This window comes from Hyperolius riggenbachi, chromosome 3 (genome assembly GCF_040937935.1).
Source record: "Hyperolius riggenbachi isolate aHypRig1 chromosome 3, aHypRig1.pri, whole genome shotgun sequence".
NCBI lineage: Eukaryota > Metazoa > Chordata > Amphibia > Anura > Hyperoliidae > Hyperolius > Hyperolius riggenbachi.
In genome coordinates this window covers 218,302,712-218,330,410 of record NC_090648.1, presented here as the reverse complement: position 1 = coordinate 218,330,410, position 27,699 = coordinate 218,302,712, and the positions used below count along the sequence as shown (strand labels likewise).

Below are 27,699 nucleotides of genomic sequence, written 5' to 3'. Positions count from 1 at the left end.
CTCAGTCTCTACTGTGTTTAGTCATAGACTTTAAAGGATACCACAACTGACATGTGGCATAATGAGATAGACATGGGTATGTACAGTGCCTAGCACACAAATAACTATGCTGTGTTCCTTTTTTTCTTTCTCTGCCTGAAAGAGGTAAATATCAGGTATGTAAGTGGCTGACTCAGTCCTGACTCAGACAGGAAGTGACTACAGTGTGACCCTCACTGATAAGAATTTCCCCCTTTTTTATCTCTTTCTTGCTCTCAGAAGCCATTTTCTTCTAGGAAAGTGTTTTATAGTTGGAATTTCTTATCAGTGAAGGTCACACTGTAGTCACTTCCTGTCTGAGTCAGGACTGAGTCAGCCACTTACATACCTGATATTTACCTCTTTCAGGCAGAGAAAGAAAAAAAGGAACACAGCATAGTTATTTGTGTGCTAGGCACTGTACATACCCATGTCTATCTCATTATGCCACATGTCAGTTGTGGTATCCTTTAAATAGTTAACTTGCCATCAGTTTCTCTCAGAAGCTCACCATTTTCTTCTGACAATGATCCCTTCCAGTTCTAACAACATTTTGTCAGAACTGAAATATATCAGTTGCTGTCAGTTACAGCTGAGAGGACAACTGATGTGCCAGGTAATGTTCATGTTTCCCTATGGCTCAAGTGGGCGATGTAACAGTTTAACTGTGCCAGGTAATGTCCATGTTTCCCTATGGCTCAAGTGGGCGATGTTACAGTTTAACAGTGTGCTGACCAGGAAGCTGTTATGAAGTAATGGCCATTTTCAAAATGGAGGATGGAGAATTCCATTGATCACAGTGGACAAATGGGACACAGGAGAGTAGAAAGAGATTGATGAGTAGACCAAGCAGGAGGTAAGTATGACCTGCGTTTGTTTATTTTGACATTTAATTTTCGGTTCAGGTTTTCTTTAAAGAAAACCTAAACTGAAAATTAAAAGTCAAAATAAGCATACACAAGTCATACTTACCTCCCGTGTAGTCTACCCCTCAATCTCTTTCTCCTCTTCCGCGTCCTGTCTGTCTACTGTGATCAAGGGAATTCTCTGTCCTCCATTTTGAAAATGGCCATTACCCCATAACAGCTTTCTGGTCAGCTCACTGTTAAACTGTAACATCGCCCACTTGAGCCTTAGGGAAACATGGACATTACCTGGCACATCAGTTGTCCTCTCAGCAATAATTGACAGCAACTGATATATAACTGACAGCAACTGATATATTTCAGTTCTGACAAAATGTTGTCAGAACTGGAAGGGATCATTGTCAGAAGAAAATGGTGAGTTTCTGAGAGGAACTGATGGCAAGGTAACTATGTAATGTTAATTGGAAGTTACCTCATGTGTTTATTTTAAATAATTTTACTCAGTTCAGGTTCCCTTTAAAGATAAGCAGGACAGCCAGGCAATGTGTATTGTTTTTTAGGAGGCTGGATATCTACCTGCACTTGTTGGCTAGCCAGGTCACACCAAGGCATTTCTTATTACGTTCTTAATTTATAAAGTCCTCTGTATAGCTATCCAAGCATCCTCAATAAGGATATCATAAGTGAACTAACAAATCGTGGACTGGAATAATTAAAGCCCAATTGCAGAAATAAATATTTTTTCAGCATCCTTTCTCCCAACTAGCAGTGCAGTCAGGGCAGGTAAATGCTTTCTCTGTTTTGTTTGAATACTGCACTTGGAGAGAATATTCCAATAGTCTTCAGTGATTACTAGAATCCTGATTACCTAGAATTCAAGCAGGTGGTACTGAGGAGCTATTGAGTTACTTGTTGGTAAGAGTGGAGGGGAAGGGGGAGGTGGTATACTGCCTGCCACACTTTCAGGTGAGGGGGTGAGAGTTGACTGGGCACACTTTGCTTGGGAGGGGGCTATTTAGCAACAGGCTATTTTTCAACTTTAGGCCTCTTTTCCATGAAAAGTTGAACTGTGTGCTCAGCAAGCAGTTGCCAGGCTGCAGTGGGCAGTTATAAGGCAGCAGTAAGCAGTAACCAGGCAGCATCAAGACATTGTGTTTCAGAGGCATTTCACTGCCTATCAAAAGTCTGTGGAAACGAGGCCTAAGGCCTCTTTTCCACGGACTGTTGATAGGCAGTGAAATGCCTCTCAAACGTTCACAGCTGCTCACTGCTGTCTGGTAACTGATTGCTGAGCACACAGCTCAACAGTTCGTGGAAAAGAGGCCTCACTCTTAGGCCTCCTTTCCACGAACTGTTGAGCTGTGTGCTCAGCAAGCAGTTACCAGGCAGAAGTAAGCAGTTATCATGCAGCAACAAGCAGTTACCAGGCAGCAGTGAGTAGTTGAGAGAGTTTGAGAGGCATTTCACTGCCTATCAACAGTTCGTGGAAAGGAGGCCTCAAGCAATCGCTAAGTACACTTATCCAGTGAGGGTCTACTGCAGGGATGTTGAATTCCAGTCCTCAAAGGCCAAAGTCCCTTCACATTTTTGGCACATCTCAAATAAATTCATGGGACTGAATCAGGAAAGGTGTGATTCATCAAGTGCACATTGCTCCTTTTCTCAGTCCATCCTAAACACTGAGATGGATATAGCCTCGAGGACTGGAGCTTGACACCTGTGGTCTACTGTGTAACATATAAGGTGGACGCAGAGTGGAGGCACTTAAAAACTCAAGACTTTCTAACATGTATTCAACTATCTTCCCACCTACTCTACACAGGTAGGGTGATACCAGGTTTCCACAACGTTATGGCTGCAGCTGCAAGTGGTTCTTTTCCATCTGGGGCTGATATGACAAAACAGACAGGACAAGGTGAAGAGTGGGAATTAAAGAAATATGGGAGACTACGAATGCCAGGGACTACAACACAGACAAAGGTAAGCAGGAGTCATAGAAAGTGGGAGGATGAATAGCTCATAAAGGCCTTGATTTAGCAGCACAGCTTAAATTAAGCAGTGCAAGTTAAAATCCTACGTGCTGTAGTGCTGTGTAGCATGCGCCGTGTGCTGCTAACTTACACGAGCGGGGGGGGGGGGGGAGTGCAGTCAGGCAGCCCCTCTGAAAGCCCCATACCTACCTACCTACCTACCCATACTGAAAGCCCCCTACCTACTTACCTATACTGAGGACCACCTATCTACCTATACTGAAAGCCCCCTACCTACCTATACTGAGGACCACCTACCTACCTATACTGAAAGCCCCATACCTACCTACACTGAGGACCATCTACCTACCTATACTGAAAGCCCCATACCTACCTACCTACCTATACTGAGGACCACCTACCTACCTATACTGAAAGCACCTACCTAGCTATACTGAAGACCACCTACCTACCCATACTGAAAGCCCCCTACCTTCCTATACTGAGGACCACCTACCTACCTATACTGAAAGTCCCCTACCTACCTACCTATACTGAAAGTCCCCTACCTACCTACCTATACTGAAAGCCCCATACCTACCTACCTATACTGAAACCCCATACCTACCTACCTATACTGAAAGCCCCATTACCTACCTACCTATACTGAGGACCCCATACCTACCTACCTATACTGAAAGCCCCTATACCTACCTACCTATACTGAAAGCCCCATACCTACCTACCTATACTGAGGACCCCATACCTGCCTACCTATACTGAAAGCCCCAAACCTACCTACCTATACTAAAGGCCCTATACCTACCTACCTATACTGAGGCACCTTATACCTACCTATAATGAAGGCCCCATACCTACCTACCTATACTGAGGACCCCATACCTACCTACCTATACTGAAGGCCCCTATACCTAGCTATTTATACTGAAGGCATCTATACCTAGTTACCTATCCTGAAGGCATCTATACCTAGCTACCTATGCTGAAGCAAAGCCCCCGGGCCCAGCAAAGTAAAGCCCCTGGGCCCCAGACAAGCAAAGCAAAGCGCCCAGCCCAGCCTAGCAAAGCCTCAGCAATGCAAAGTCCCCGGTCCCAGCAAAGCAAAGCCCCTGGCCCAGCAAAGCAAAGCCCTGGGGCCCCAGCCCAGCAAAGCAAAGCTCCCAGCAAAGCAAAGCCTCCGGGCCCAAGCCCAGCAAAGCGTACAGCCAAGCAAAGCTCCCAGCTCAGCAAAGCCTAGTAAAGCCCGCAGCCCAGCAAAGCGTCCAAAAATGCCCTCACCCCAGTGAAGCCCGCAGCAAATTGCCCAGCGCAGCAAAGCCCCAGCACCCAGCATAACCAGGCCGGCACAGCATCACCACTAGCCAGGCAGCCCAGCGTCACCGCCAGCTGAGTACAGCACACAGGCCAGACAGCCGAAAACAAGACAGAAGCCAGGTGAGGGGCTTATTTATGTGAAATACTGCCTATTGAATATATTTAAAGAGACACTGGAGCGGGAATAAATCTCGCTTCAGTGCTTATATTCAGCAGGGGCATGTGTGCCCCTGCTAAAACGTCGATGTCCCGCGGCTAAACGGGGGTCCCTTCACCCCCAAACCCACCCCTGCAAAATCTACGACCAACTTGGTCATAGATTTTGCTGCTGTTGAGGCAGGGCTAACGGCTGCAGCCCTGCCTCTCAGCGCCGTCTATCAGCGGCGCATCGCCGCCTCTACCACGCCCCTCTCAGCGAAGGAAGACTGAGAGGGGCGGGGGAGAGGCGGAGATACGCGCTGACAGACGCGCGTGAGGCAGGGCTGCGGCCATTAGCCCTGCCTCAATCAGGAAGAGATCCCCGGGCACCACGGAGGGGATTTGGGAGGTAAGGGACCCCCGTTTAGCCGCGGGATAACGGCGTTTTAGCAGGGGCACATGTGCCCCTGCTGAATATAAGCACTGAAGCGAGATTTATTCTCGCTTCAGTGTCTCTTTAAGTTACACCACTGCTATGTTCATGTACATTTGGCCCCACCTATGACCACACTCACTTTCCGTGGCATGGCCACGCCCATTTTTTTTCCTTCTTTTCCTCTTGGTGCCCAGGGGTGCCCCGGATCTCCCAGGAACCTAGAAATGCCCCTGGTGCGCGCGCATGTGCACTGACTGGCAGCGGCGGTAAGAGAAAGACCTAGAGCCCGTTTTTAAATGGGTTAAGGTCTACTAGTATATACTGTATATATTATTGAACTGAATAGCTTTAGTTGTGTAAAATGACTTAGAAAGAAACTCCATGACTTTTCACTGAATTGAGCTTTCAATTTAAATATTTTTAATGTATACCTTTTAAAAATGTTTGCCATATACAAATTGTGAGCTGCATAAGCTTTAAACAATGTCTAGTCAGCTGAGTGACTATGATGCTATGTGACTAGGGGAGCAAACAGATTTCAGCTTTGCAGCTTCTGGTGTTTATAGACCATAGAATAACTGGGCCCTGCATGTGAGAAGCTACTTATAATTTTTAACATAGATTATAAGCACCCTCCTAAAGTTGATTTGAACTCACTCCATGATAGTGTTTAGGCCTCTTTCACACAATAGCCTGAACTGTGTGCTTATTGGGCAGTTCAGCCTCCTGTCTACTTGAACTAAGCACCTTTTGGCTGTATTTAATGCAACCGAATGGTAGTCCAACAGAAGGAAGGTCCGCACCAATTCGCCACGAATCCTCTTTATTATTAGGACATATCCAGTATTAAAACATCAAATCTCAAGCTGACATGTTTCGGACCTACTGGTCCTTAATCATAGCTATGAATTGGTGCGGACCTTCCTTCTGTTGGAGTGTCTCTGAGGTCTTGCTATCCCAGCATAACCATCCACTGGTGGGGTAGAGCGGTGTTCCCTCTAGTAACAACCGAATGGTAGTGTTTGTAATCCCATGCATATCAGCGTTTGACACGTGGTGGGGGTACAGTGGTGCTCACATGTGACTCAGTATGGTGGCTGTCTCTCCACCACCCATGCCGAGCTCTAGAAATCTTCCAGCTGTTCACCACCTTCAGCCTCTTTTATACTATACGCTGAAAAACTGATGCTTTTCAACTTTCCAAAGCAGTGCATTGTGAAGAAGCTCTTAGCTGAAATGCGTATAATGTATAATTCATTTCAGTAGCAACTGTGACTAAACTGAGTCGGCAACCTTTGAACTTGAGTTACTTGTATGCCGCATGTGCAGTATGTTTATTCCACCTCTCTGTCTGTGCTTCCATTTCTTCTGTGCCGCCAGAGAAGCGGAACCGTAATACTGGGCATGCGCTGTTCTACTTTAATCCCATCAATATTTTACAGAGAATGCTAGATGCCAGCAGTCATTAACTTCTGTTTTCAAGTTTCTCCCTGGTCCCTGGATTTCAACTTAGCTACTCAGTAAACTCCTTGATTTTATGTCATGTTTTGGTTTTAATACGATAGCTTTATTTATTTACTATTCTAAAGGGAAGCTATCATGAAGAATAGATCGTCTTAAAATTCAGCAGTGTAGTAATTAGATAAAGTAATGTTTCCTCATTAGTGTCCGGATTGATACTGAAGTGAAATAGTAAATATTTTATGGGCGCAGCCATATACAATAATTATCGGCAGTATCCAGGTGCATCACAATGTTGTAAGCCTAGTGCTTTGCAGCTGTCTGCTGCAAAGTTGAAAGGCTAACAAGCAATTTTCAATGCCGAATATTCAGGAATCTTTTTTTTTTTTTTTTTTTAAACTCATTTTATTTACCAAGAAATAACATGATTACTTTGACAATTACAGTCAATACAGTATATCATAGCCATACAGGGTATAATAGTAACCATACACTGGTATATCAACACATGTAAACTAACATAGCAAATCAGTAGTTCAATCAATCAAACATAAAACCAACACCACAAAGTTCTTCCACTTAGTATAATTTACTGCAAACGGTGTCCAAGAGATGTATTTACCCAACAAAGGGCTGGATTACCTAACTGAATACAAGGTATAACTCTACATAATTTAACCACTTGAGGACCACTGACTTACACCCCCCTAGTGATGAGGATATTTTTTATAATTCAGCACACTGCAGCTTTAACAGCTTGCTGCCGGGCCATACAATGTAGCTCACAATTGCCCCCTTTTCTTGCCACCAACAGAGCTTTCTGTTGGTGGCATCTGGTTGCTGCTGGGATGTATAGTTTTTTTAATTAATTTAACCACTTTGTCCTTTGATACAGTATATCTACGTCAGCTGTGGCTCTCTCCAAGCCACAGCTAGTGTTGGGCGAACAGTGTTCGCCACTGTTAGGGTTCTGCAGAACATCACCCTGTTCGGGTGATGTTCGAGTTCGGCCGAACACCTAATGGTGTTCGGCCAAACTGTTCGGGTTCGCCCGAACTGCTCAATGGCCGGCCGAACAGGGCCCCTGTTCGGCCGAACAGGGCCCTGTTCGGCCGAATGCGGCCCCCCTATTGGGTCGCAGGCATAAGGGGGGAGCATGCCCCGATCGCGGGGGGGGTCGGAAATTCCCCCCACCCCCTCCGCTAGCGCTCCCCCCTCTGCCCGCTTCCCCATAAAAAAAGTTTAATGCAAGTTAAATAGTACCGGTGGCTGGCAGTGGAGTGAGGAGGAGGAGTCCGAGTAGGAGAGTGACGCGTTGAGGCCGGGCAGCGAGCGGTTCAGCGGTAGTACCCTTGTGGTACTTCCGCCCTTTCTCTGACCTCACGTCCTCTACGTGATGACGCATACGAGGGTACGCGTGACGCGTACCCTCGTATGCAGAGGGCGTGAGGTCAGAGAAAGGGCGGAAGTACCACAAGGGTACTACCGCTGAACCGCCCGCTGCCCGGCCTCAACGCGTCACTCTCCTACTCGGACTCCTCCTCCTCACTCCACTGCCAGCCACCGGTACTATTTAACTTGCATTAAACTTTTTTTATGGGGAAGCGGGCAGAGGGGGGAGCGCTAGCGGAGGGGGGAATTTCCGACCCCCCCCCCCCCGCGATCGGGGCATGCTCCCCCCTTATGCCTGCGACCCCATAGGGCCCCCAAAATGGGCATGTTCGGGGGTCCCATTGACTTCGATTGAGTTTGGGGTTCGGGCTGAACATGCCGAACATCTGGCCCATGTTCGGCCCGAACCCGAACATCCAGGTGTTCGCCCAACACTAGCCACAGCCACGTAGATATACTGACCTGCTTGCAGCCCTGTTGTGCAGGAACAAGTGCGCTTCAGAGCGCACCTCCCGGCACTAACAGCTGCAATACTAATTGGTGAAAGGGAAAATGTTCCCTTGTAGCCAATTAGTAACCCCCCCCACGGATGAACGGAAACCGGCATCACAGGGCTGCGTGCAGAGCGGGGATCGGAGGCTCGGGCTGCAGGATGATCGCTGGAACAAGAAAAGGTGAGTCAGGCTGCTTTGTAGTCCTTTTTTTTTTAACAGATCTGGCCACCGAGGGGGCTGCCTGGGTGGGGGGTGGGACATCTGGCAGGCCCTTGCCCTTATGGGGGTGTGTGAACCCCGGGTGGGGGGTAAAATGTGCAGCTGGGGGGGGGGGGGATAAAGTAAGAGAGGATACAATTTTATTTTATATGTATAATTTTATACTAGGGGCAGATCTGGCTATAATGGTGGGGGGGCCTAATCCAGGGTGCACCCGCTAATCCTGAGGGCGCATCTGGCTATAATGGGGGACCACTATTCCTGGGGACACATTTAGTTATGATGGGCAGTAATCCTGGGAATACATCTGTCTATCTATACTGGGAGGTGCCAAACAGAGGACACATCGGGCTATACTGGGGGTGACTGATATTGGGGACACATCTGGCTATAGGGGGGGGGGGGTGTCTGATACTCGAACACATTTTGCTATCTATACTGGGGGACATAATACTGGTGACATGTTTTTAGATTTTGTGGCACTTTTTATTTTTAAACTGGAATTGATAAAAACGGAGCAAAAATGCATTTTTTTATTTTTCCCCTCTTTTTCCCATTAAAATGCATAGAAAACTTTTTGGGTCTAGGGACCAAATACCCGCCAATGAAAGTCTAGTTTGTCCTGAAAAAATACGATACCTAGATCATTTAGGTGTCGTGAGTAGGGATAAAGTTATGGCTGATTAAAAAGGGACATAGCTAAAATGTCAAAATTGCTCTGGTCAATAAGGGGAAAACAAGGTCTGGATGCGAAGTGGTTCAAAAGTATTGATTTTTTTAATAAATGTCCCTATTTTCTTTCTTTTTTTTTTTCCATCCCCTCCCTCCACCGAGATCCAATCAGTGATCACCTCTCATAGGTATCAGCCTATGAGAGGGGATCACATTGTGAGCCACTTGAGGGGACAACTTTATCACTAACCTGTCCCCTTACAGCGCTGCGCATAGATCACAGCGCTGTATAAAGGAAAAAAACGTTTTATATTCTAACGTAACTAAAGTGGGGATGCGCGCGTGGTCCCCGCTAATCTCCTCCCCCAGGACTTAATGCAATTGGCATTAGGCGGTCACAGAGTGGTTAAGAGGTAGACACCATAAATGGACTTTCCATCCACAGATCCCATAGCTTATGAACATTTTTAATACAGCCCCTGTTTTTGTATGTCATACTCTCCAGTGAGAGATTATTATTCATGAGTATTTTCTACAGTTCTAACTTAGGGAGTTTGGAATTCATTCATTTTAGCACAATAACCTTATTTGCAAAGAAACAAGCTTTCTTTATAAGTTGTTTTGTCCAGGTTTCTTTATCCAAGATCCCTAATAGCGCAATCTGAGGAGAGGTAGTGATTCTAATGTCTATGATCTCAGAGAGGGTAATAAAAACATCATCCCAGAATTGACTAAGACGAGAGCATTGCCAAGTCATGTGCCACAAGTATGCAGCATATAAATGCCATCTAGGACAGAAATCAGTCTGTGGCCTACTCATCTTAATAAGATGCTTGGGGTAAGATACACTAAGGCCTCTTTCACAGTGCGACGTTGATTTGATGCGACGTTAAAGTCGCACAAGGTGCCCCTAAAGCAGCGTATGTAGGTTATGAAATTGGACGTTATTTTGCACTGTGTGTCTCTTGGTGCGCTGTTTTCGTCGCATACTGATGGAACGAAAACGGCGCATGCGTTACATTTAAAAAAAAAAACAAAAACATTACTGAGCATGTGCAACACACATAACGCAGCAGATACATTGCTAAACGCACAGCATGCAGCACTTTTTAATAACGCTACACGTTACACACTAATGCAACGTGTGCACTGTAAATATCACACAGACTTTGCATTGCTGTGCGTTACTCTGCGTTAAAGTATTTTATAACATGCGATTTTAACGTCGCACTGTGAAAGAGCCCTTAGTGTAACAGAACTTATTTTGAGTTTACCTTAGCTGAAAGGAAAATAAGAAGAGACAATAGTCCTAGTTCCTCTGACAATGTGACTACTAGCCCTAAACTTTTAAACAAATCCTATCCGGGAGCTCACATGTGGTGTTATGAGCTAACACTTGAGTTAAACCAATAATTTGCCTGGTCTTCATTAATTGATCAGGGATGGCTGACCCCCCCCCAAAATAGGTTGGTTAGTTATGTGATAACATGCAGGATGTCTAGAGACAACTGAAAAAGTACTTTAATGCTAGCCATCTCACTACTTTCTCCCCCTCAAAATAGAGGAAGCATTAATAAGCATTAAGTAGACTGCAACAAGAACTGGAAAAAAGGCCTACTCTTACTTGCTAAAGGGACTGTAACGATCGGTGTAGCAACACAGACGTCTGATTATGTGTGATCTGCAGAATCACCAATAATTCAGACGCTATACCTGATTATGTGGGGATCTGCAGAATCACCAATAATGCAAGTATAGCTAACAGGATAATGCAATAGTGCTTGGTGCAACGGTAATATAATAGTATAACTAGGCCTCACCAGAGGAGCTGGTGGGCCCTATAAGAACACAGTAACTGACTAGTCTGGCAGAACCTCATCAGAGGAGCTGGTGGATACTATTATAACACAGTAACTGACTAGTTTGGCAGAACCTCACCAGAGGAGCTGGTGGGTACTATTATAGAACGGTAACTGATTAGTTTGACAGAATCTCACCAGAGGAGCTGGTGGGTACTATTATAACACAGTAACTGACTAGTTTGGCAGAACCTCACCAGAGGAGCTGGTGGGTACTATTATAACACAGTAACTGACTAGTTTGGCAGAACCTCGCCAGAGGAGCTGGTGGGTACTATTATAGCACAGTAACTGATTAGTTTGACAGAACCTCACCAGAGGAGCTGGTGGGTACTATTATAGCACAGTAACTGATTAGTTTGGCAGAACCTCACCAGAGGAGCTGGTGGGTACTATTATAAGAACACCTCACCAGTGGCAAGGGCCCACTGGTGAGTATAGAGGTCAGACAGGCATAGTTCGGCAACTGAGAGGCAGATACAGTACAGAATCAGTAGGCAAGAGAGTAGTAAGTATTCAGGCAGAAGTTCAGCAACTAGATCAGATGGGCAGAGGTACAGAATCAGTAAGCAAGAGCGGAGTCAGAGATTAGCCAGAGTCATACACAGAATATCAAATATACAGTAATACAATAATCCTAGTCTTGTGTGAAATCCCTGGTTTCCTCCCAGATCAAAGCACAACGGATACTAGTCTAAGGTCTGAGCGCTAACACATATGTATTCGCAACCGCAGACAGGTTGCGAGTGAACAGTGAAGGCTTAAGAAGCAGAGAAGACCTCATAGCTGCGCCCACCACAATCAGCCAATCCAGAGTGGCCTGAGTCCCCTCTGACGTCAGCCGACCAGTGGGTCAGCTGACGCGCCTCCTCCCAGCATAAAGGTCCTGTCTACGCGCGCAGCCGCGTGAAACAGTAACCCTATGTGTCAATGACAATTCCGTCCTCGGCGTGCTAGATGCCGACGGAACGGAAAAAAACTCCGAACAGGGAACCGAGGTGGCTGCGGAGACACCCGGCGTGCCCGCAGCCGCAGATGTTACAGGGACACATTTTTATCAAAGGGACACTTTAGGTCTGCTTTAACACCAATATTGTATTTGCACAGAAGACTTATTTTATGAAGGGTAAAGTTCCCATTTGCTGCCACACATCTTACCCACAAGTGATTCTTAATAACTTTAACACGATAAAAAGAGAGGAGTCCTCATGGCTTTTCATGGAAATCTGAATGTGGATATTGAAATAGTTTCTATTGAAATAGTTTGCCAAGGCCGCCACTGACTTGTCAGTTATACTATTAAAAGGACACTATCGATTAACATGTTTTTTTTCCAATTGAGATAAGTTTGGGAAGTGCTGCTAAGTACTGGTGTATACACTTCACTGCTTATCTATTTGATTACTATTATCTAATTCCTTTCACGTTTATCTGACGGCAGTCTGCTGAAATTCTGATGGCAGACTCAGCCATGAGGGGAGGGGGGAAATTCCCTCACAGTGTATCTGTTAACTCTGTGTGCAGAGAGCTCAGTCAGAGACAGGTAGAGCTTTCTCTCACGGAGAGCAGAGGAAATGTATCTTATGTGCAACATAAACATTTGTAATACTGTAGTGTGTGAAACCTGATACCTGTTTTCAAATAATCTGCTTATTTATTACACTGTTCTTAGCATGTCAGACTGCACAGATTCATACTTCTGTAAATGAGACATTCCAAACATAGCTAAAATCTACATACAATGAATTACAGCTTTTGCCTCTGATATTTAACATGAATAGTTGGAAAATGTTAACACAGCTACTTAGACATTATTTGTACATTGTCATTTTAGAACACTTGGGCATTGATAGTATTCCTTTTAATTATAATTTTCTGATACTGCTAAACGTATATGCCCTCAACTCCGGACTAAGTAAACTCCTTTAACGACGGATGATCAAAATTCATAAGGTTAAGAGAGACCACCAAATTATTGGGGGAGCTTCAATGCAATTTCTAATTCCAAAGCGGAGTCTTCTACCAATCAGTCAAAGTCTTTCAATATGTACCTTATTCTCCCTACTTCACCAGGAGGATTTAGGGAGGGGTCACACTTGAGTCTCGGCAAACAACGGCATTGGTTTTCCACAGACAAATCTGCAATCTTGGCTAAAAGCCAGCTAAGGGCGAGTTTCCATTTGTGAAGTGATGCAAGTGTGGCTACGCAGCCGCATCGCATCACTTCCACCGCCGGCTGCATCACTTCCGCATCGTAGATGCGGAAGTGTATTGAGGAGATGGGACACAGCTGCGGGCGGATGCGGACGTGCAAAAATCTGCAGCATGCTGCAGAATATCGGATTGCACCGCACCGCTCCGCACACCATGCACACATTGGAAACTGTTCCACTGGCATGCATGTGTTTCAGGACACCTGTGGTGCGATGCGGCTATGTAGCCGCATCGCACTGCTCCTAGTGGAAACGAGCCCTTAGAGCAGCTGACTTTGCACATGTTGTGCAAAAAAAAAAAAAAAAAAAGCAGCAGTGCTGGTATTTTTTATTATGTTGTGGGAAAATGCACATTACCTCCAGTCCCCTGCTATTGTCCATAGGGTAGCATTATGTACGTTTCACATTGCAGACAATGCACACTGTTTTTGGCAAGTGAGACCCCTGCCTTTTTATTGGCCGTGGAGATCTCAATATAGTTAAGAAAGAGATTATACTTTTTTTCACATGTACATAATATGTAAACTAGGATTTATTTTTTTCTAACTGATCGCTACAATCTGTCAGCCAATCTGAAATCCATACAATCTCCTGGTCTGACCATTTTCCACTTGCCTGGTCCTAACACACTCTAATCAGGACAGAAGACCCCCATTGTAGAGAATGAATAACTCATATTAGACTATATTACAGAATATTTTCACCTAAACTCTGTGGCAGACATTGTTGGAGTCACCACCTTGTAGCAGTCTCGTAAAGCCTATATCAGAGGCCTACTTAGCAATCTGGAAACCTTTGACAAAAAAGCTAAATCAGCCCTTGTAGAAAAACTCGTATTAGATATAAAAACAAACTGATACAGAACATAAATGTCACTCCTTACCCAAACTGACTAGAGACTTGACTCCACCCTTTTTCTAAATAAGGTGGGGAAAGATTTATGCAAACATTGACTTAAAGCGGAATATAACCCTGCATTTCAACTTTGCTCTAAAACATTATTTACAGTATATTATATGCAACCAGCATTTTTTTTTTTACTAGACCAGCATTGGAAGGGTTACACAGAGCTTTAAAGATCCTGGAGATTTCTGCAGACGCATCCGAAGCTGACATAGATACATTTTGTTTACATAAATGTATCTAAGTGTTGAATGTGACTCACTCTCTCTGACTGAGAAGGAGCTGAAGGACAGCCAAAGAATGTGTAACATTTCTCAATAGATACATTTAACTAAATAGAATGTAACAATCTGAACTTTTGCATATCTCTCCACGGAACTTTAAACCTCTGTGTGTAACCCTTCCAATGCTGGTCTAGTAAAAAAAATGCTTTTTGCATATAATATGCTGTAAATAATGTTTTAGAGCAAAGTTGAAATGTAGGGTTATATTCCGCTTTAAAGAGGAACTCCAGTGAAGATAATGTAAAAAAAAAAAGTACTTAATTTTTACAATAATTATGTATAAATTATTTAGTTGTTTGCCCAGTGTACATTTGTTCTCTCTCCCTGATTTACATTCTAACATTTATCACATGGTGACATTTTTACTGCTGGCAGGTAATGTCACTGGAAGGAGATGCTGCTTGAATTTTTGGCAGTTGGAAACAGCTGTTATTTCCAACAATGCAACAAGGCTCCCACAGTGTGATGTCAGTACCTCAGTGCTGTGAGGCGCTGACACCACATGGTGGGAGGGGTTTCACCACAAAATCAGCCATACAGAGCCGCCTGGTGATCCGTTTGAGAAAAGATAAAGATTTCTCATGGGAAGGGGGTATCAGCTACTGATTGGGATGAAGTTCAATTCTTGGTAACGGTTTCTCTTTAATAATTTATAAAATAATACTGTAAAAAAATAAATAAAAAGCAAGTTTACTCTGTTAGACGCAATAAAAATCCTCTTCAAGTGCTGGGTTGCTGTAAAGGCAAAGTCTATACTGGTACTCCAGCTAGGGAGAAATTACCTGTCTGCTGGAGTATAACAGATTCTCTGCTCAGTAAACAGAAAAAAACACACCTTTGTGTACAGTATTTAGAATGTGTTTGAGAGATCTGCATTTTTTCACCATCTGCTTTTATGCGTTGTCTGTTGACTTTTAACATGATTTTTCTTTCAGTTTAATTGGTATCCATCTTGACCCACAGAAAAAAAATGAAAAGATCTGTGAAAACCCTGTCCACTCATTCATTGTAGTATCCAAATTTGTCATCTTAAAATGCATCTTGGTCAGGCCTCGCTGATGATTTCAATAAAGTCTGAGCATAAGGAGACAATGGTGCTGTCTTTATTAAATGTGTCACTTTTGTCTGCTCAGATATTTTATTACATGCATGGGTGACTGCTCAGAAATTCTTTTTCATCATGAAATGCGCTTGAACGATGTAGAATGTATCTAGATGACAATTCTTTATGTCTTCTAATTATACATACTTTAGCCGACATAGGAATTGTGCTCTTCTTCCAACACAGGAACTGAAGAGTGGAAATCAACTGTAATGTCAAAGTTATGCACAGATTTCAGGATTAGTATGCATGACCTCTGATGGTGCTCAGGGGGTTAGCATTTCTTTTAATTACTTAAAGGACCCCATCACACACAAAAACAAAACAAAAAAAGGTAAAATTTGATTGCAAACGCTCACAAAATGCTGCATGTATTGCAATGAGCCTAATCGCTCCAGTAGGCTCAAAATCATAGACTTATATTAGCAAAGTGTTTTTGAAAATGCTGGTGATTGTTGGAGCTCCAAAAAACACTCAAAAATCACTCTAGTGAGTCCCAGGCCAAAAGGTGCTTTTAATTGGGTTGAATTGTTTCTTTGCATTGGCCCAAACCTTCCTCTGTTGACATGTCTGCTGCAAATTTTAGCATATTATTAGACACTAGTAGACCTAAGCCTGTTTAAAAACGGGCTCTAGGTCTGTGTTTAAACCCCACCTTCCTCCCCTCCCCTCTCCTCCCCTCCCCTTCCTTCCCTCTCATCCTCCCTCGTGACTGCCGCCACCGACGCACAGTCACCACGCATGCGCACGCCCGCCCTCCAAGCGCACGCACTCCCGCTGCACACACGCCCGCCCGCCCCTTCCTCCCTCAGTTTTCCTCAGTCTCTGCGTCCCTCCCTGCACATGCGCAGTAGCGCAAAACATGGGAGACACACACGGGAAGTGCAGGGATGTGACGCAGAGACAAAGGGTTTTATTATAGATGATTACTTAATACTGTTACTAATGCTAACTTCATTCTTCATGACTTCAAAGGTAACCCGAGGCTAGAATTTTAATTAATATATAAGATTTTATTTTTTTTGCATTTGAATATATAGTAGCATTTATACCATATGTGTGGTGTGGTCAGTATGGGGGAATATCTGTTTTTCACACGCTTGAGAACTTGAATAGCAAGTAACCAGTGAGGAAGATCAATATTTTGTAATCTATGCTATCTGTGAGCAGTTGCTATTCTACGGCTTACTTTGAAGTGTATTTATTTGACTTCAAAAAGACTGTGAAACCAAACTTGCCACATGATTCAGCTATAACCCTAGGGTACGTATTATTTTACCATCTCTACCATATTGCAACTATGCTACAAAAGATACATTTAGATTTATAAATTGTTTTATTGACCTCACCTAGCTCCTTCATCGGAAATAATTGATTATGTTCTGTGCTGTTTTCTTTTCAGCCTAAGGCAGAGGGCCTGATTTACTAAGGTCATAAGCTCACTTTCAGGCTGCCAATGTAGCACAGTGTAGCAAGGATACAATTATTCTATGTTACTAAAAACAAAAGGTATGTGCAGGCAAAATGAATGTACACTTTTGCTTTAGACTGTATGTGTTGAACTTCATTAAAGGCAAACACCAGATATGGTCAGTGACATGCTAATAATTCTGGATTATATGCAAATTTCAAATCAAATTTGTCTGCAGCTGGGGATTGCATTTCCAAGCTTCTTATAATTTGCATGATATTTGTATGCAAGCCAGAAATATTAGCACCTCATTGACAATCTCTAGCAACCACTTAACCCTATGATTGTCGCCATGTATGTCCAAGCTCAGTGTATTTTCAGAGTCTCAAATAGATCACCCGTCTTTAAAGTGTACCTGAGATGTAGAAATTACTTTAAAACATACATACCTGGGGCTTCCTCCAGCTCCCTCTGGCTTAATCGCTCCCATGCCGTCCTCTTCTGTCTTTCCATTTGCCCGCAACTGGCCCCAGAAAATCCTCCAGTCGGGGCAAGTCGGTGCAGTCCAGCCAGGTGCGCTCCCTGTGCAGTAGTACTGCGCAAGCGCAGAACCCTCCCGACAACGTGACCGCAGCAGGAGCGCGCATGGCTGGGCCACGCTTGCACAGTTAGCCCCGAACCCGGAGGACTTTCCAGGGCCAATTGCGGGCGAGTGGAGAGGCAGAAAAGGATGAGCTGGGAGTGATCAGGCCAGAGGGGGCTGGAGGAAGGCCCACGTATGTACCGGTATTTTTTCTTTATAATCCCCCATCTCAGGTTCCCTTTAACTATAATATAAAACATTAAACAGATACTATTGGGTGCTGCAAAATATTTCTTCCACAATGTTTAAGTTAGAATAAAAATTGTTTGTCAATTGCATCCACATTCCCCCAGCACTTACTTTTTTCCCACTGGGGAAGGGGAAACATGGGTGTTCACTGGGTGCTGCTGCGTGAGGAGATGTTAAGGTCTCTACCTCCTTGCATTAGTGACCCGTCAATCCGTGGGGGGAGTTGAGCCGTTGGTAGCTTGCATGCTTCAGCTCCGGCTCTGCGTTGCAGACACACCAGAGTAATTATTTGGGGCAGTGTGGGGCAGTGTGGTGCTGAAGGGTATCAAAGTGTCTTGAGTTTGTCCAACAGTTTGGTCAAAGTAGCCGCATGCTTTCCCGAACTAGATCCAGTGGAAGCGCAGGCAGTACGGAGCCCAATACACCCATGTAATATTTATTGTACGTGGCGCAGCTGGGGAGCATGGGGCCAGCAGTGCTCAAATCTGAAACTTTGGTCTAAAGGGGCTGATGCCGTGTCTGACTAGATCCAGCGAGGGCACCCCTAGTGGCAGCATCTGAAAGGGAAAATACCAATGTTGGACATAGCCTGACACAGGATTGGAAAGGGTTATAGAAGTTTTAACCTTTAGCAGGAAATGCTAAATACTATTTTTTTTTCTTTCTTTTTTTTCTATTGATTTTGACTTTTTTTAAAAAAATATTATTTATTAAATAGATTTGCACAACAAAAGTCAAAGTAAAGAGCATGAAATACAGTAACAATTGCTTTGCATATAAAGTCCATGTACATAGCTCTTACAAGAAAAGGTGCAAGATAAACATTGACATTTCGCCTCAAATTTTGTATACAGAAAAGCTAATAAGAATAAAATCAGAAACTTGCCCTGTGAATGCAAATATACAACATTTTTACTTTTTATAGGTTGGGTACTCAAGATAACCCAAACATTCTCAACCCTAGACACAGTGATCCAAAATAATTCAATGAATAAGAAAATTAACACTTTTATGCCCATGTGTGTCACATCCAGACATGGTGTGTCAACTCCACTTATGGTACAACAATAGTCCTTGAACAACTTATTCCATAAACATCAGGGTGGACGTTCAGCAATAAAGAGTTTTACTTTAATATTTAATTGTATAATGCTAAACAGCATAAAGGACCACTATCGCGGAACAATTTTAATAAAAATCAAAAAAATCCAAGCATATGCATAAAATGTACATTTGTTCCAGAATAAGATAATAACTATACATTTCTATTTTATGTTTCTGTCACTAAAGCTCCAGGGTGTCCTACTGAGTCACCCCTGGCTGCAGCTCTCAAGGGCTTTGAGTACAACAACAGAAAAGCACCACACTAATTTTACAATTTTTCTTAAAGTGGGGGAAATACAAAAATTAGATACCGGTACTTACCTTAGTAGTGGGAAACCTCTGGATGGTCCAGAGGCTTCCAGATCCTCTTGCAGCCCCCATTCCAGCACTAGTTCCCTCTAGACCTATAGACCCAGCAGGTCTGTCTAAAAGCCCGGATGTGAACGAGCACATCTGCAAAGGGCATGTGTGAGTATGGTCCATGTATGCCCAGTAGAGGGAAGAGCTCGTGCACAGAGGAAACCTGTGCACAAGAGCTTCCTTTTACAGCGCATGCGCTGACCATACTCACACATGCGTAGTGTGGATGCACTAGTCCAAGGCTGCCCTCACGGACAGAAAATGATAAGTCACAGAACATTGGAACGGTGATCTGGAGAAGGGTATGGAAAGTCTCCGGACTATCCCACTATTCTCACTACTTTTTTTACACTTCTCCATTACCTAATACCTACATGATAAAGTTGTGTTATAGCTTTTGCTAACTTCCTGTATCACTTCCTGTATCTCACCCTCTGCACTCTGCAAAACTGTGTTTTAAAGCATTACTCACTTATCTGTGATTAGCATATCAGGTTTGATCTATGAATGTGTAAGGTAATGATGGGCATTATGAGAGGATAGTGCTCTAATTCTCACCGCTGCAATATGCTTCATTAAAAAAATGCTCCATTTTATATTATAGATATAGGGATAAATAAGACCACTTAGAGACTCCTGATAAGGAAAACGAGGGTATGACTGCACCAGCCCATTTCAGATCCATAAGACACCTCAAATACAACTGATATAGATCACTGAAGTGGTACAGCAATGTTGGTACAGTGGAGATGGGATAAGCATGTTCCATGAATGATTTATTCATGCACACAATTGGTTGATAACCAGACTCTATCAACTGCAGAGTTGAATAAAAGTGCTGCGTAATCACTTGTTCCTAGGAGGACTTCACTTTCATGATTGACCAGTCAAATCAAGCAGTTGTGCACCACTACCCAGCCATTCATGAATCATTAGTTGCTGGAGTAATTTCTCTGCTCACTGCCTGAAATCTGTACACTGTAGGCGGGTTTATGGCCATCTCAGGGCTTGAAAGGACTAAAGAATGACTTACTATGAGTATATGCAAAGGTGAATTTCATGTTACTATACACCCATTACTGATCCGCTCGAATTTCGTATTGTGGTAATTTTGCAGTGAAATTCACAATTAGGATGTAAAATAAATCGTAATGGGAAATTTCAACCTGTTTCAAAATTATTTTCAAACATCGTAATTATGATGCATATTTTCACATTGACTCATGATTTTGTGAAAATATAACGTTCTCATGCCAGTAGACTTCAATGCATTTATGCAAAAATTGTATTTTTAATGCCCATAGACTTCAATGCACTGAGACGAAAAATGTATTTCTCATGCCTATAGACTTCAATGCACTGACGCAAAAAATGTATTTCTCATGCCCATAGACTTCAATGCACTGATTCAAAAAATGTATTTCTCATGCCCATAGATTTCAATGCGCTGATGCAAAAAATGTATTTTTCATGCCCATAGACTTCAATGCACTCATGCAAAAAATGTATTTTTCATGCCCTTAGACTTCAATGCACTGATTGAAAAAATGTAGTTCTCATGCCCATAGATTTTAATGCAGTGATTCAAAAAATGTATTTCTCATGCCCATAGACTTCAATGCACTGATGCAAAAAATGTATTTTTCATGCCCATAGACTTCAATGCACTGATTGAAAAAATGTATTTTTCATGCCCATAGATTTCAATGCACTGATGCAAAAAATGTATCTCTCATGCCCATAGACTTCAATGCACTTATGCGAAAAATGTATTTCTCAAGCCCGTAGACTTCAATGCACTGATTCAAAAAATGTATTTCTCATGCCCATAGATTTCAATGCACTCACGCAAAAAATGTACTTCTCATGCCCATAGACTTCAATGCACTGATGCGAAGACTGTATTTCTCATGTCCATAGATTTCAATGCACTTATGCGAAAAATGTATTTCTCATGCCCATACACTTCAATGCATTTATGTGACATGTGTTTTCTCATGCACAATCGAAATTTTGCGTAACTTAGTAAGGCAAAATCAGGATTACCCATGAGATTGTAATTAATATCAGAATCATAATTGCGCAAATTATGCAAAATATTATGAATGAGAAATAACCCAATAAGCTGAACTTAAAGAGACAGTGAAGCGGAAAAAAAATTATGATATTATGATTTGTATGTGTAGTACAGCTAAGAAATAAAACATTAAGATCAGATACATCAGTCTCATTGTTTCCAGTACAGGAAGAGTTGAGAAACTCCAGTTGTTATCTCTATGCAAAAAAGCTATTAAGCTCTCCGACCAAGTTAGTCATGGAGAGGGCTGTTATCTGACTTTTATTATCTCAACTGTAATTGAACTGTTTACTTTTCCTCTGCCAGAGGAGAGTTCATCACTTCACAGACTGCTCTGAAAGACTAATTTTGAATGCTGAGTGTTGTGTAATCTGCACATATTACAGAATGATGCAATGTTAGAAAAAACACTATATACCTGAAAATAAAAGTATGAGAATATTTTCTTTGCTGCTAATCTTCTAGTAATTATTCATAGTACACAACCAATTAATTATATCATATTTTTTTTTGCTTCAGTGTCTCTTTAAAGGAATACTATCGATTCACATATTTTTTTTCAATTGACACAGGAATTGTTTAATTGTTTGGGAAGTGCTGCTAAGTACTGGTGTATACATTTTAGTAGCAACTTCTTTGTTTACTGTTAGCAAAATACTTTCAAAGTTTACTGACGCCAAAACTGACGGCTGACTGAGCCATGAGGAGAGGGGAAATTCCCCCTCACACTTGATCAGTTAACAGCTGCAGCTCCTGTGTCCTGTGTTTCTGACTGACGTGTCTGAAGAGAGCAGAGGAAATGTAACTAATTGTCACAGCATTTCATACTGTTTTTGCTTTCAGAGTTTGATATGTTTGATATTTGCTATCTGTAGTCTGATATGCAACTCTGGCTGTGCATTGAAGCAGACACCCCTTCTGCAATTGATTTGTCCCAATATAGCTAAATCCTACCCTCAATAAATTACAGTTTTTGCCTCTGATATATAACATGAAAAGTAGGAAAATGTTTACACAGCTACTTAGACATTATTTGCACACTGTCATTTTAGAACACTTGGGTATCGATAGTATTCCTTTAATGATAGTAAAATTGTTATTCCTCCTCACAAAATTGGGTGGTGTAGTCAGGAAAACCAGTGTTCCTCCAGCTGTTCATCAATAGATTTGAAAGTCTATCTATGTAAAGCATCTATTTTTCTAAAACTAAACACCAAATTACCACTGCAATTCACATATAAGTAAAGTTATAAAATGAAAAGAAAGGTTGACATGATTGCTTTTGCAGACACTGACATGTTGTTTTACACACACACAATTCAGACACATACATAGAAAGCTTCTGTACTGAGGAATGGGGTTTTTCTGGCTACTCTAAACAGTGCCTGTTCAGGCTGCGATTATTTGTGAATTATTTTTCTGGGCAGTGTATTGGATATGTAGTTGTTGTTTTTTTTTTGTAAATGCATTTTAGAGACATCTCTGTTGCTGCGGATTAGTTGGGGAATACCAATGACTCCTTAACAGTTTTGAAAAACTGTTGCTTCTTTTTTTTTTTACTTAAAAATGCATGTTAGAAATACTCTTTGATGTAGCAGATACACAACGCATTTTGATGCTAACTCCCTCTGTTATTTATGTCTAAAGGATTCTTTTGAGAATGAATAGAATTTACAGAGGCAATTAAATTGACTTGAAATAACCTAATGTCAAAAAATAAAACATACTTGGTTGATAATCACAGTGTGTGTAGAGAGTAATGAGGATTCACAGTACCGCAATGAAACTAAGAGATGATTGCTGACTTGTTTTTGTGATGTTAGATGAGCACACAACCATTTTTCTTGGTGCAATATAGAATTTGGTGGTTTAATTATACTCACTTATATTTTTATAGTCTTTAATGTAAATTTGAGAATGTATATTTCATGCCTGGACACATTTTCAAAAGCTGTAATAATGAATAGTGTAAATAAAGATACTGTAGTTGTACACTTCAACCAATCATGTTTAATGTTTCATTTGAAACACTAGTTGCTGTGGGTTTTATCTTTAAATCTTTTTTTTTTTTTTTTCATATCAGCCCTGCCTTACAGATTTCTTAGTAAAAGTGTTGCACAGCAACTATAAGTGTCCTTTTACTATGAATGGAACTGTTATGGGCTACTGCGCCACATGCACTCCTCTTTAAGGGCATCTATTACAAACAAATGAAACTTTTTATTACTATTGGATACTAATGTACTATTGCTAGAATTGTCACAATCACAGACCACAAGTTGCTTTGTAAAATTTTCTCCTTTATTCTTTAAAATCATTAGTCAGTTTTTCTATGTAACAACTCAATACTACGCACACCCATGCAGGTAGACTTAGGTACCATAGCTATACCAGCAGACATTAGAGAGAACGGGTTAAAGAAAGCTTTTGAGGGGAGATACATTTGCTCCTGGGTCAAACATGATTTCTTTTAACTGTACAGAAGTGTGAGGGCTCGGTTCCTGCATACCGATTCGCTCAATCCACCAATACAAGTGGATGGCGCCGTTTCCACTTGTCAGGGATTCTGTGCCGCTCACTATGCAGAAAAAATCTGCACAGCAGAGCCGTCAGAATTTGCACGCCGCACACCCGCACGCGAATCGTTGGTCATGTAACTAAATAGGAAAACCGCAAGCACTTGAGTCTTGCGGTTTTCCTGGCGTTTCCGCATGCGATTTCGTTTAAAAAACCATGTCAATGCTTTCCGACATTGACATGGTTAAAAACCGCCTCATTAAAATCGCGAACGATTTCGCGTGAAAATCAGCATGGAAACGTCAACAAATCCGCAAACGTATGCGGATTCGTTGACACGTTTTCCACGAGCAAATCGCGCCGCACAAGTGGAAACGTACCCTAAAGGGGGCTTGCAGATGCCTAAAGAAGCCAGCTGTAGATGGGCAATAGAGACTTTTCATCTTTTTTTCAATGCATCAAATAGAAATTTGCATGGGGAAAAGAACTCACTGGGCGATTCCATTACCCAAGCAAGTTCTTTTCCGCCAAGCCAATGAAATAGTTAGAATTGAATATTAAAACTCACTAGCATTTATTGCTGGAAATTTAAATAATTGGAGAGGACCCAATGATGGTAATAGTACCAACTAAAAATGTTTTTTTTAAAGCTGTCTTTGAATTATTTTACAGTTTTAATCCCTTTTTATTTGTGCTGTAGTATATGTTTTAATATACACCTTTCTGTAAATATTCTGTGCATCATTTTTCCTTAACTTTCATTTAACAAAATCTAAAATTTGTTAAGCTGAATGTCTGAATGTTCTAAATAGAAATTAAAGTACACTCTCTCCCTGAAGAAACAACTTTAGAGTAAAATCTATTACATTCCTGCCTGTCTGTGGCAGTGAATGTGAAGGCAATTTTACAAATATGCAGCAATTTTGTGTAAAAAAAAAAACAAAAAACCTTTCCCCTGAAAAAAATTTATGAAAATGTTTAAAACATACTTACAAAATACATCCTGGCAACAGGCAAATACTGCCACCTTTGCCAGCAGGGTAATGATGGCCAGGAATTACTTAGCGAATTCTTGAAAAGTCATTGCAAACCCTGCACACATGTTTAGTAAATGTGTGATGGAATTTTTTGGGTGATCACAACTTTAATTTTGTTTTGTGTCTCGCCACTCCTGTAATCCTTCTTTACTTGTACTAATGCATATTTTTGTTTTATAATACCTTTCAGTGAAAACATTTGTGCTTTTTTCTTTTCACTAAAATATACAGTATTTCAAAAATCATTAATCTGAATGTCTGGAGGCTAGACTAGAAATTAGGGAAGCAACCTCAGTGTAAACATTTTTGTTTGGGTTGGCAATGAGTGGCATTTTTAAAGGGTCAAACTTGCTGCAGCAGTGGCTGTGAATTGTAGTTGTTTTGGTGCAGTGTTCTCCCCAGGCTCTTTTAGCCGGGTGCTCCACCTTTTTGCTCCATTTGCTCACTTCCTCATCTTCTTCCTATGCAGTAAGCAGAGTTGCACAGGGAAGTGTCTCCCCTGCATTCCTCCATTGTGTCCCACCCATCCACTTTTTCATGCCTTCTGGCTGTAAACATTTTTGGGGAGAACACTGTAGTGAATACACATGGTTATAGCTACTTATATAATATAGTGGCCACACACAATACAAACATTTATATTTTCACAAGTAAAAAATTCTTATTTTTCCGATTGAGTGTAGCTTTTGCAGAAACCTGACTAAGGTATCACACACGCGTGTGTTCAATATTTTCCAAATTATGGAAAAAAAAATCTAATAAATTGGTGGGTGTCAGGAACCGACCCCACGGCAAGCCTGCAGAGACGGTTCCCGATTGGGGGTTCGACTAGATCGCGAGGGGAAACAGCTTTATTCCAGCGAACCAAAGGCTGTCACCCCTGAAAACACTGCTCACTGCCACCACTAGCTGCTGCTAGACACTTCAACAATTCCCACTCTGCTGCAGTGGCCTGCACTCAGTCCAGCGTTTTTGTATTTGGGTCAGCTGCGCGCTTAGGCCAAAATACGGAAACACCACACACACAATACAATCACACAGTAGCAAGGCACAATCAGGCACTTAACTTGTAACGCAAATTACACTGCAGTCTCTCCAAGACTGAGTTTTTGCTAATACAGCAGAAGTCAAGCTTATTAAATAAATATTAAATATTCCAGAAAAAAGTGGAACTGTGCAGAAAGATAAATATACAACAGAATTACAAAAACAAAGTAAAAATTACAAAGACACACAACAAGACAGTTTGCTCATAAACAAAATAAAAACGGGAATAAAACGTTACCAGCATGAGGGTCTGAATGTTGTTTGCGGGAGCACGCAGTCGCTGGTTGTAAACCAGGATAGTCCTGGCGTCTTTGCTAGCTCCAGGGAACTACGAGGTTTGAGTGTTCTATGCTGGCTCTTATAGGCCGATTGGTAGCCCGGGGCACTTAATGTTCAGTCCCAAAACTAATGCAATTTCCCCCAGATTGTGATATCACCGTCTACAGACCCCCGTTCACATCTGGGCTTGATGTGACATGCAAATTTCAAGGGTTTCCTGTCCCACTTTTGAACTTTGCAGACTCAGTCAGTCCGATTGTATATTGAGAACAGGTAGCTGTTTACATGCATACAAAGTTCAAAGCAATGCAACACCTTTTTAGCAGATTCAAGACAAAAGAGTGGGTTGTTATCTAATTAACTGCTTCCTTGCTGGAGGCCACAATGTCAGAGGAAACTGAATGCAAATGTACTTTACACTTACAGACAATCAAATTAGCAGCTTCCTTCAGCCTGGTGCCCAATTGTACCCAAAGCCAGCTGCCAGACTGGCCTCTTAACATACATACACATCTGAAATAGTACACAGCAGAATGAAAAAAAAATGGCTTCTGTATTATATACAATATCACAGATGGCTGCTATTTTATGACAGTGGGGTCTATAAATCAAATATTTTACAATCAATCCTACATCATTCAATTTTCTGAATAACTGATCAGAATTTTCCACCATAGCAGATTGAAAAAAAAGGGAAATTTGATCACATTTCTCAGTCAAAAGTAAAATCTAATATTTTGATTGAATTGTGTATGGTCACCTTTAAGATTTCCGTATTCCTCTAGTTAATCTAGGCATACATGTAACGATTTTACTGACCAATTTTATAACTTTTATCATCTATGCCTGACATCTATTGCCCTAAATATATCTGATCAATTCACTATGGGGTTCTTTATCAATCTAACTGTAATCGGATATGTTAGAAAACTTCCATGTGAGTAGGTGGAGAAGGAGCAGCAGGTTATTGATAACTGCATAGCTTAACACTACATTGGGTGGCGCAATGCTTCTAGCTCAACCAATGGGTTGACTCCCTAACACTGCTACTGCTGGCTGAGTGTGCCTTTGTGGCTGCAGCTGTGATTCTTTATGTCCACCAGGAGAAAAGCACAATACACATGTTATTTGTCTTGTCTTTGTCTATGTTCTAGTCATGTCTTGCTTAGCAGATTATAAAAAAAAGTGCTAGAGAAGGTTTATTGAACTCTACGGCAGATCTAAAAAGGAGCTAATTTGGAATGTACAGGGTAGCAGGGTTTTTGCAGCAGAAGAGGCTCAGTCTATCTCAAGTTCATATAGTTCTGATACATCCCAGTTGGAATAAATTGGCGTGGGAGTGTTGTTAACCAACACTGCCTCTGCACCACAGCCTGAACATACCAAAACTACACCTAGTGTCTCCAACATTGACTCAGCTCCATGAAGTTTTGCATTGACCATGGGGCATACCTGTAATCATAAATTGAGGAGTCGGAGTTTGAGTGGGATGATTGTTTACCAACCTCACAGCCCTGGCCTGACACCAAGGCAGAGAAGCAAAGCCCTGGAGTACTTTGTGACATGAACAACTGAAAAGGATGACAAGTATGAGGTCCTAAGGGACTGTAGAATTACTAAGTCTCAATTGACCTCAGACATTAACCACTTGAAATTTAGGTCACTGCAGAAAG

At 42.0% G+C, this 27,699-nt stretch overlaps 1 protein-coding gene across 1 annotated transcript in view; it reads left to right on the top strand.

Annotated features, from left to right (window-relative positions):
* Positions 1-27,699, top strand: part of REC114 (REC114 meiotic recombination protein) — a 165,918-nt gene that overhangs the window by 4,852 nt on the left and 133,367 nt on the right. The window contains exon 2 of the mRNA XM_068275744.1: positions 2,707-2,864. Coding sequence (XP_068131845.1) covers positions 2,736-2,864 — 129 coding nt within the window. The 5' untranslated portion in view covers positions 2,707-2,735. The remainder of the gene's footprint in view (positions 1-2,706; positions 2,865-27,699) is intronic.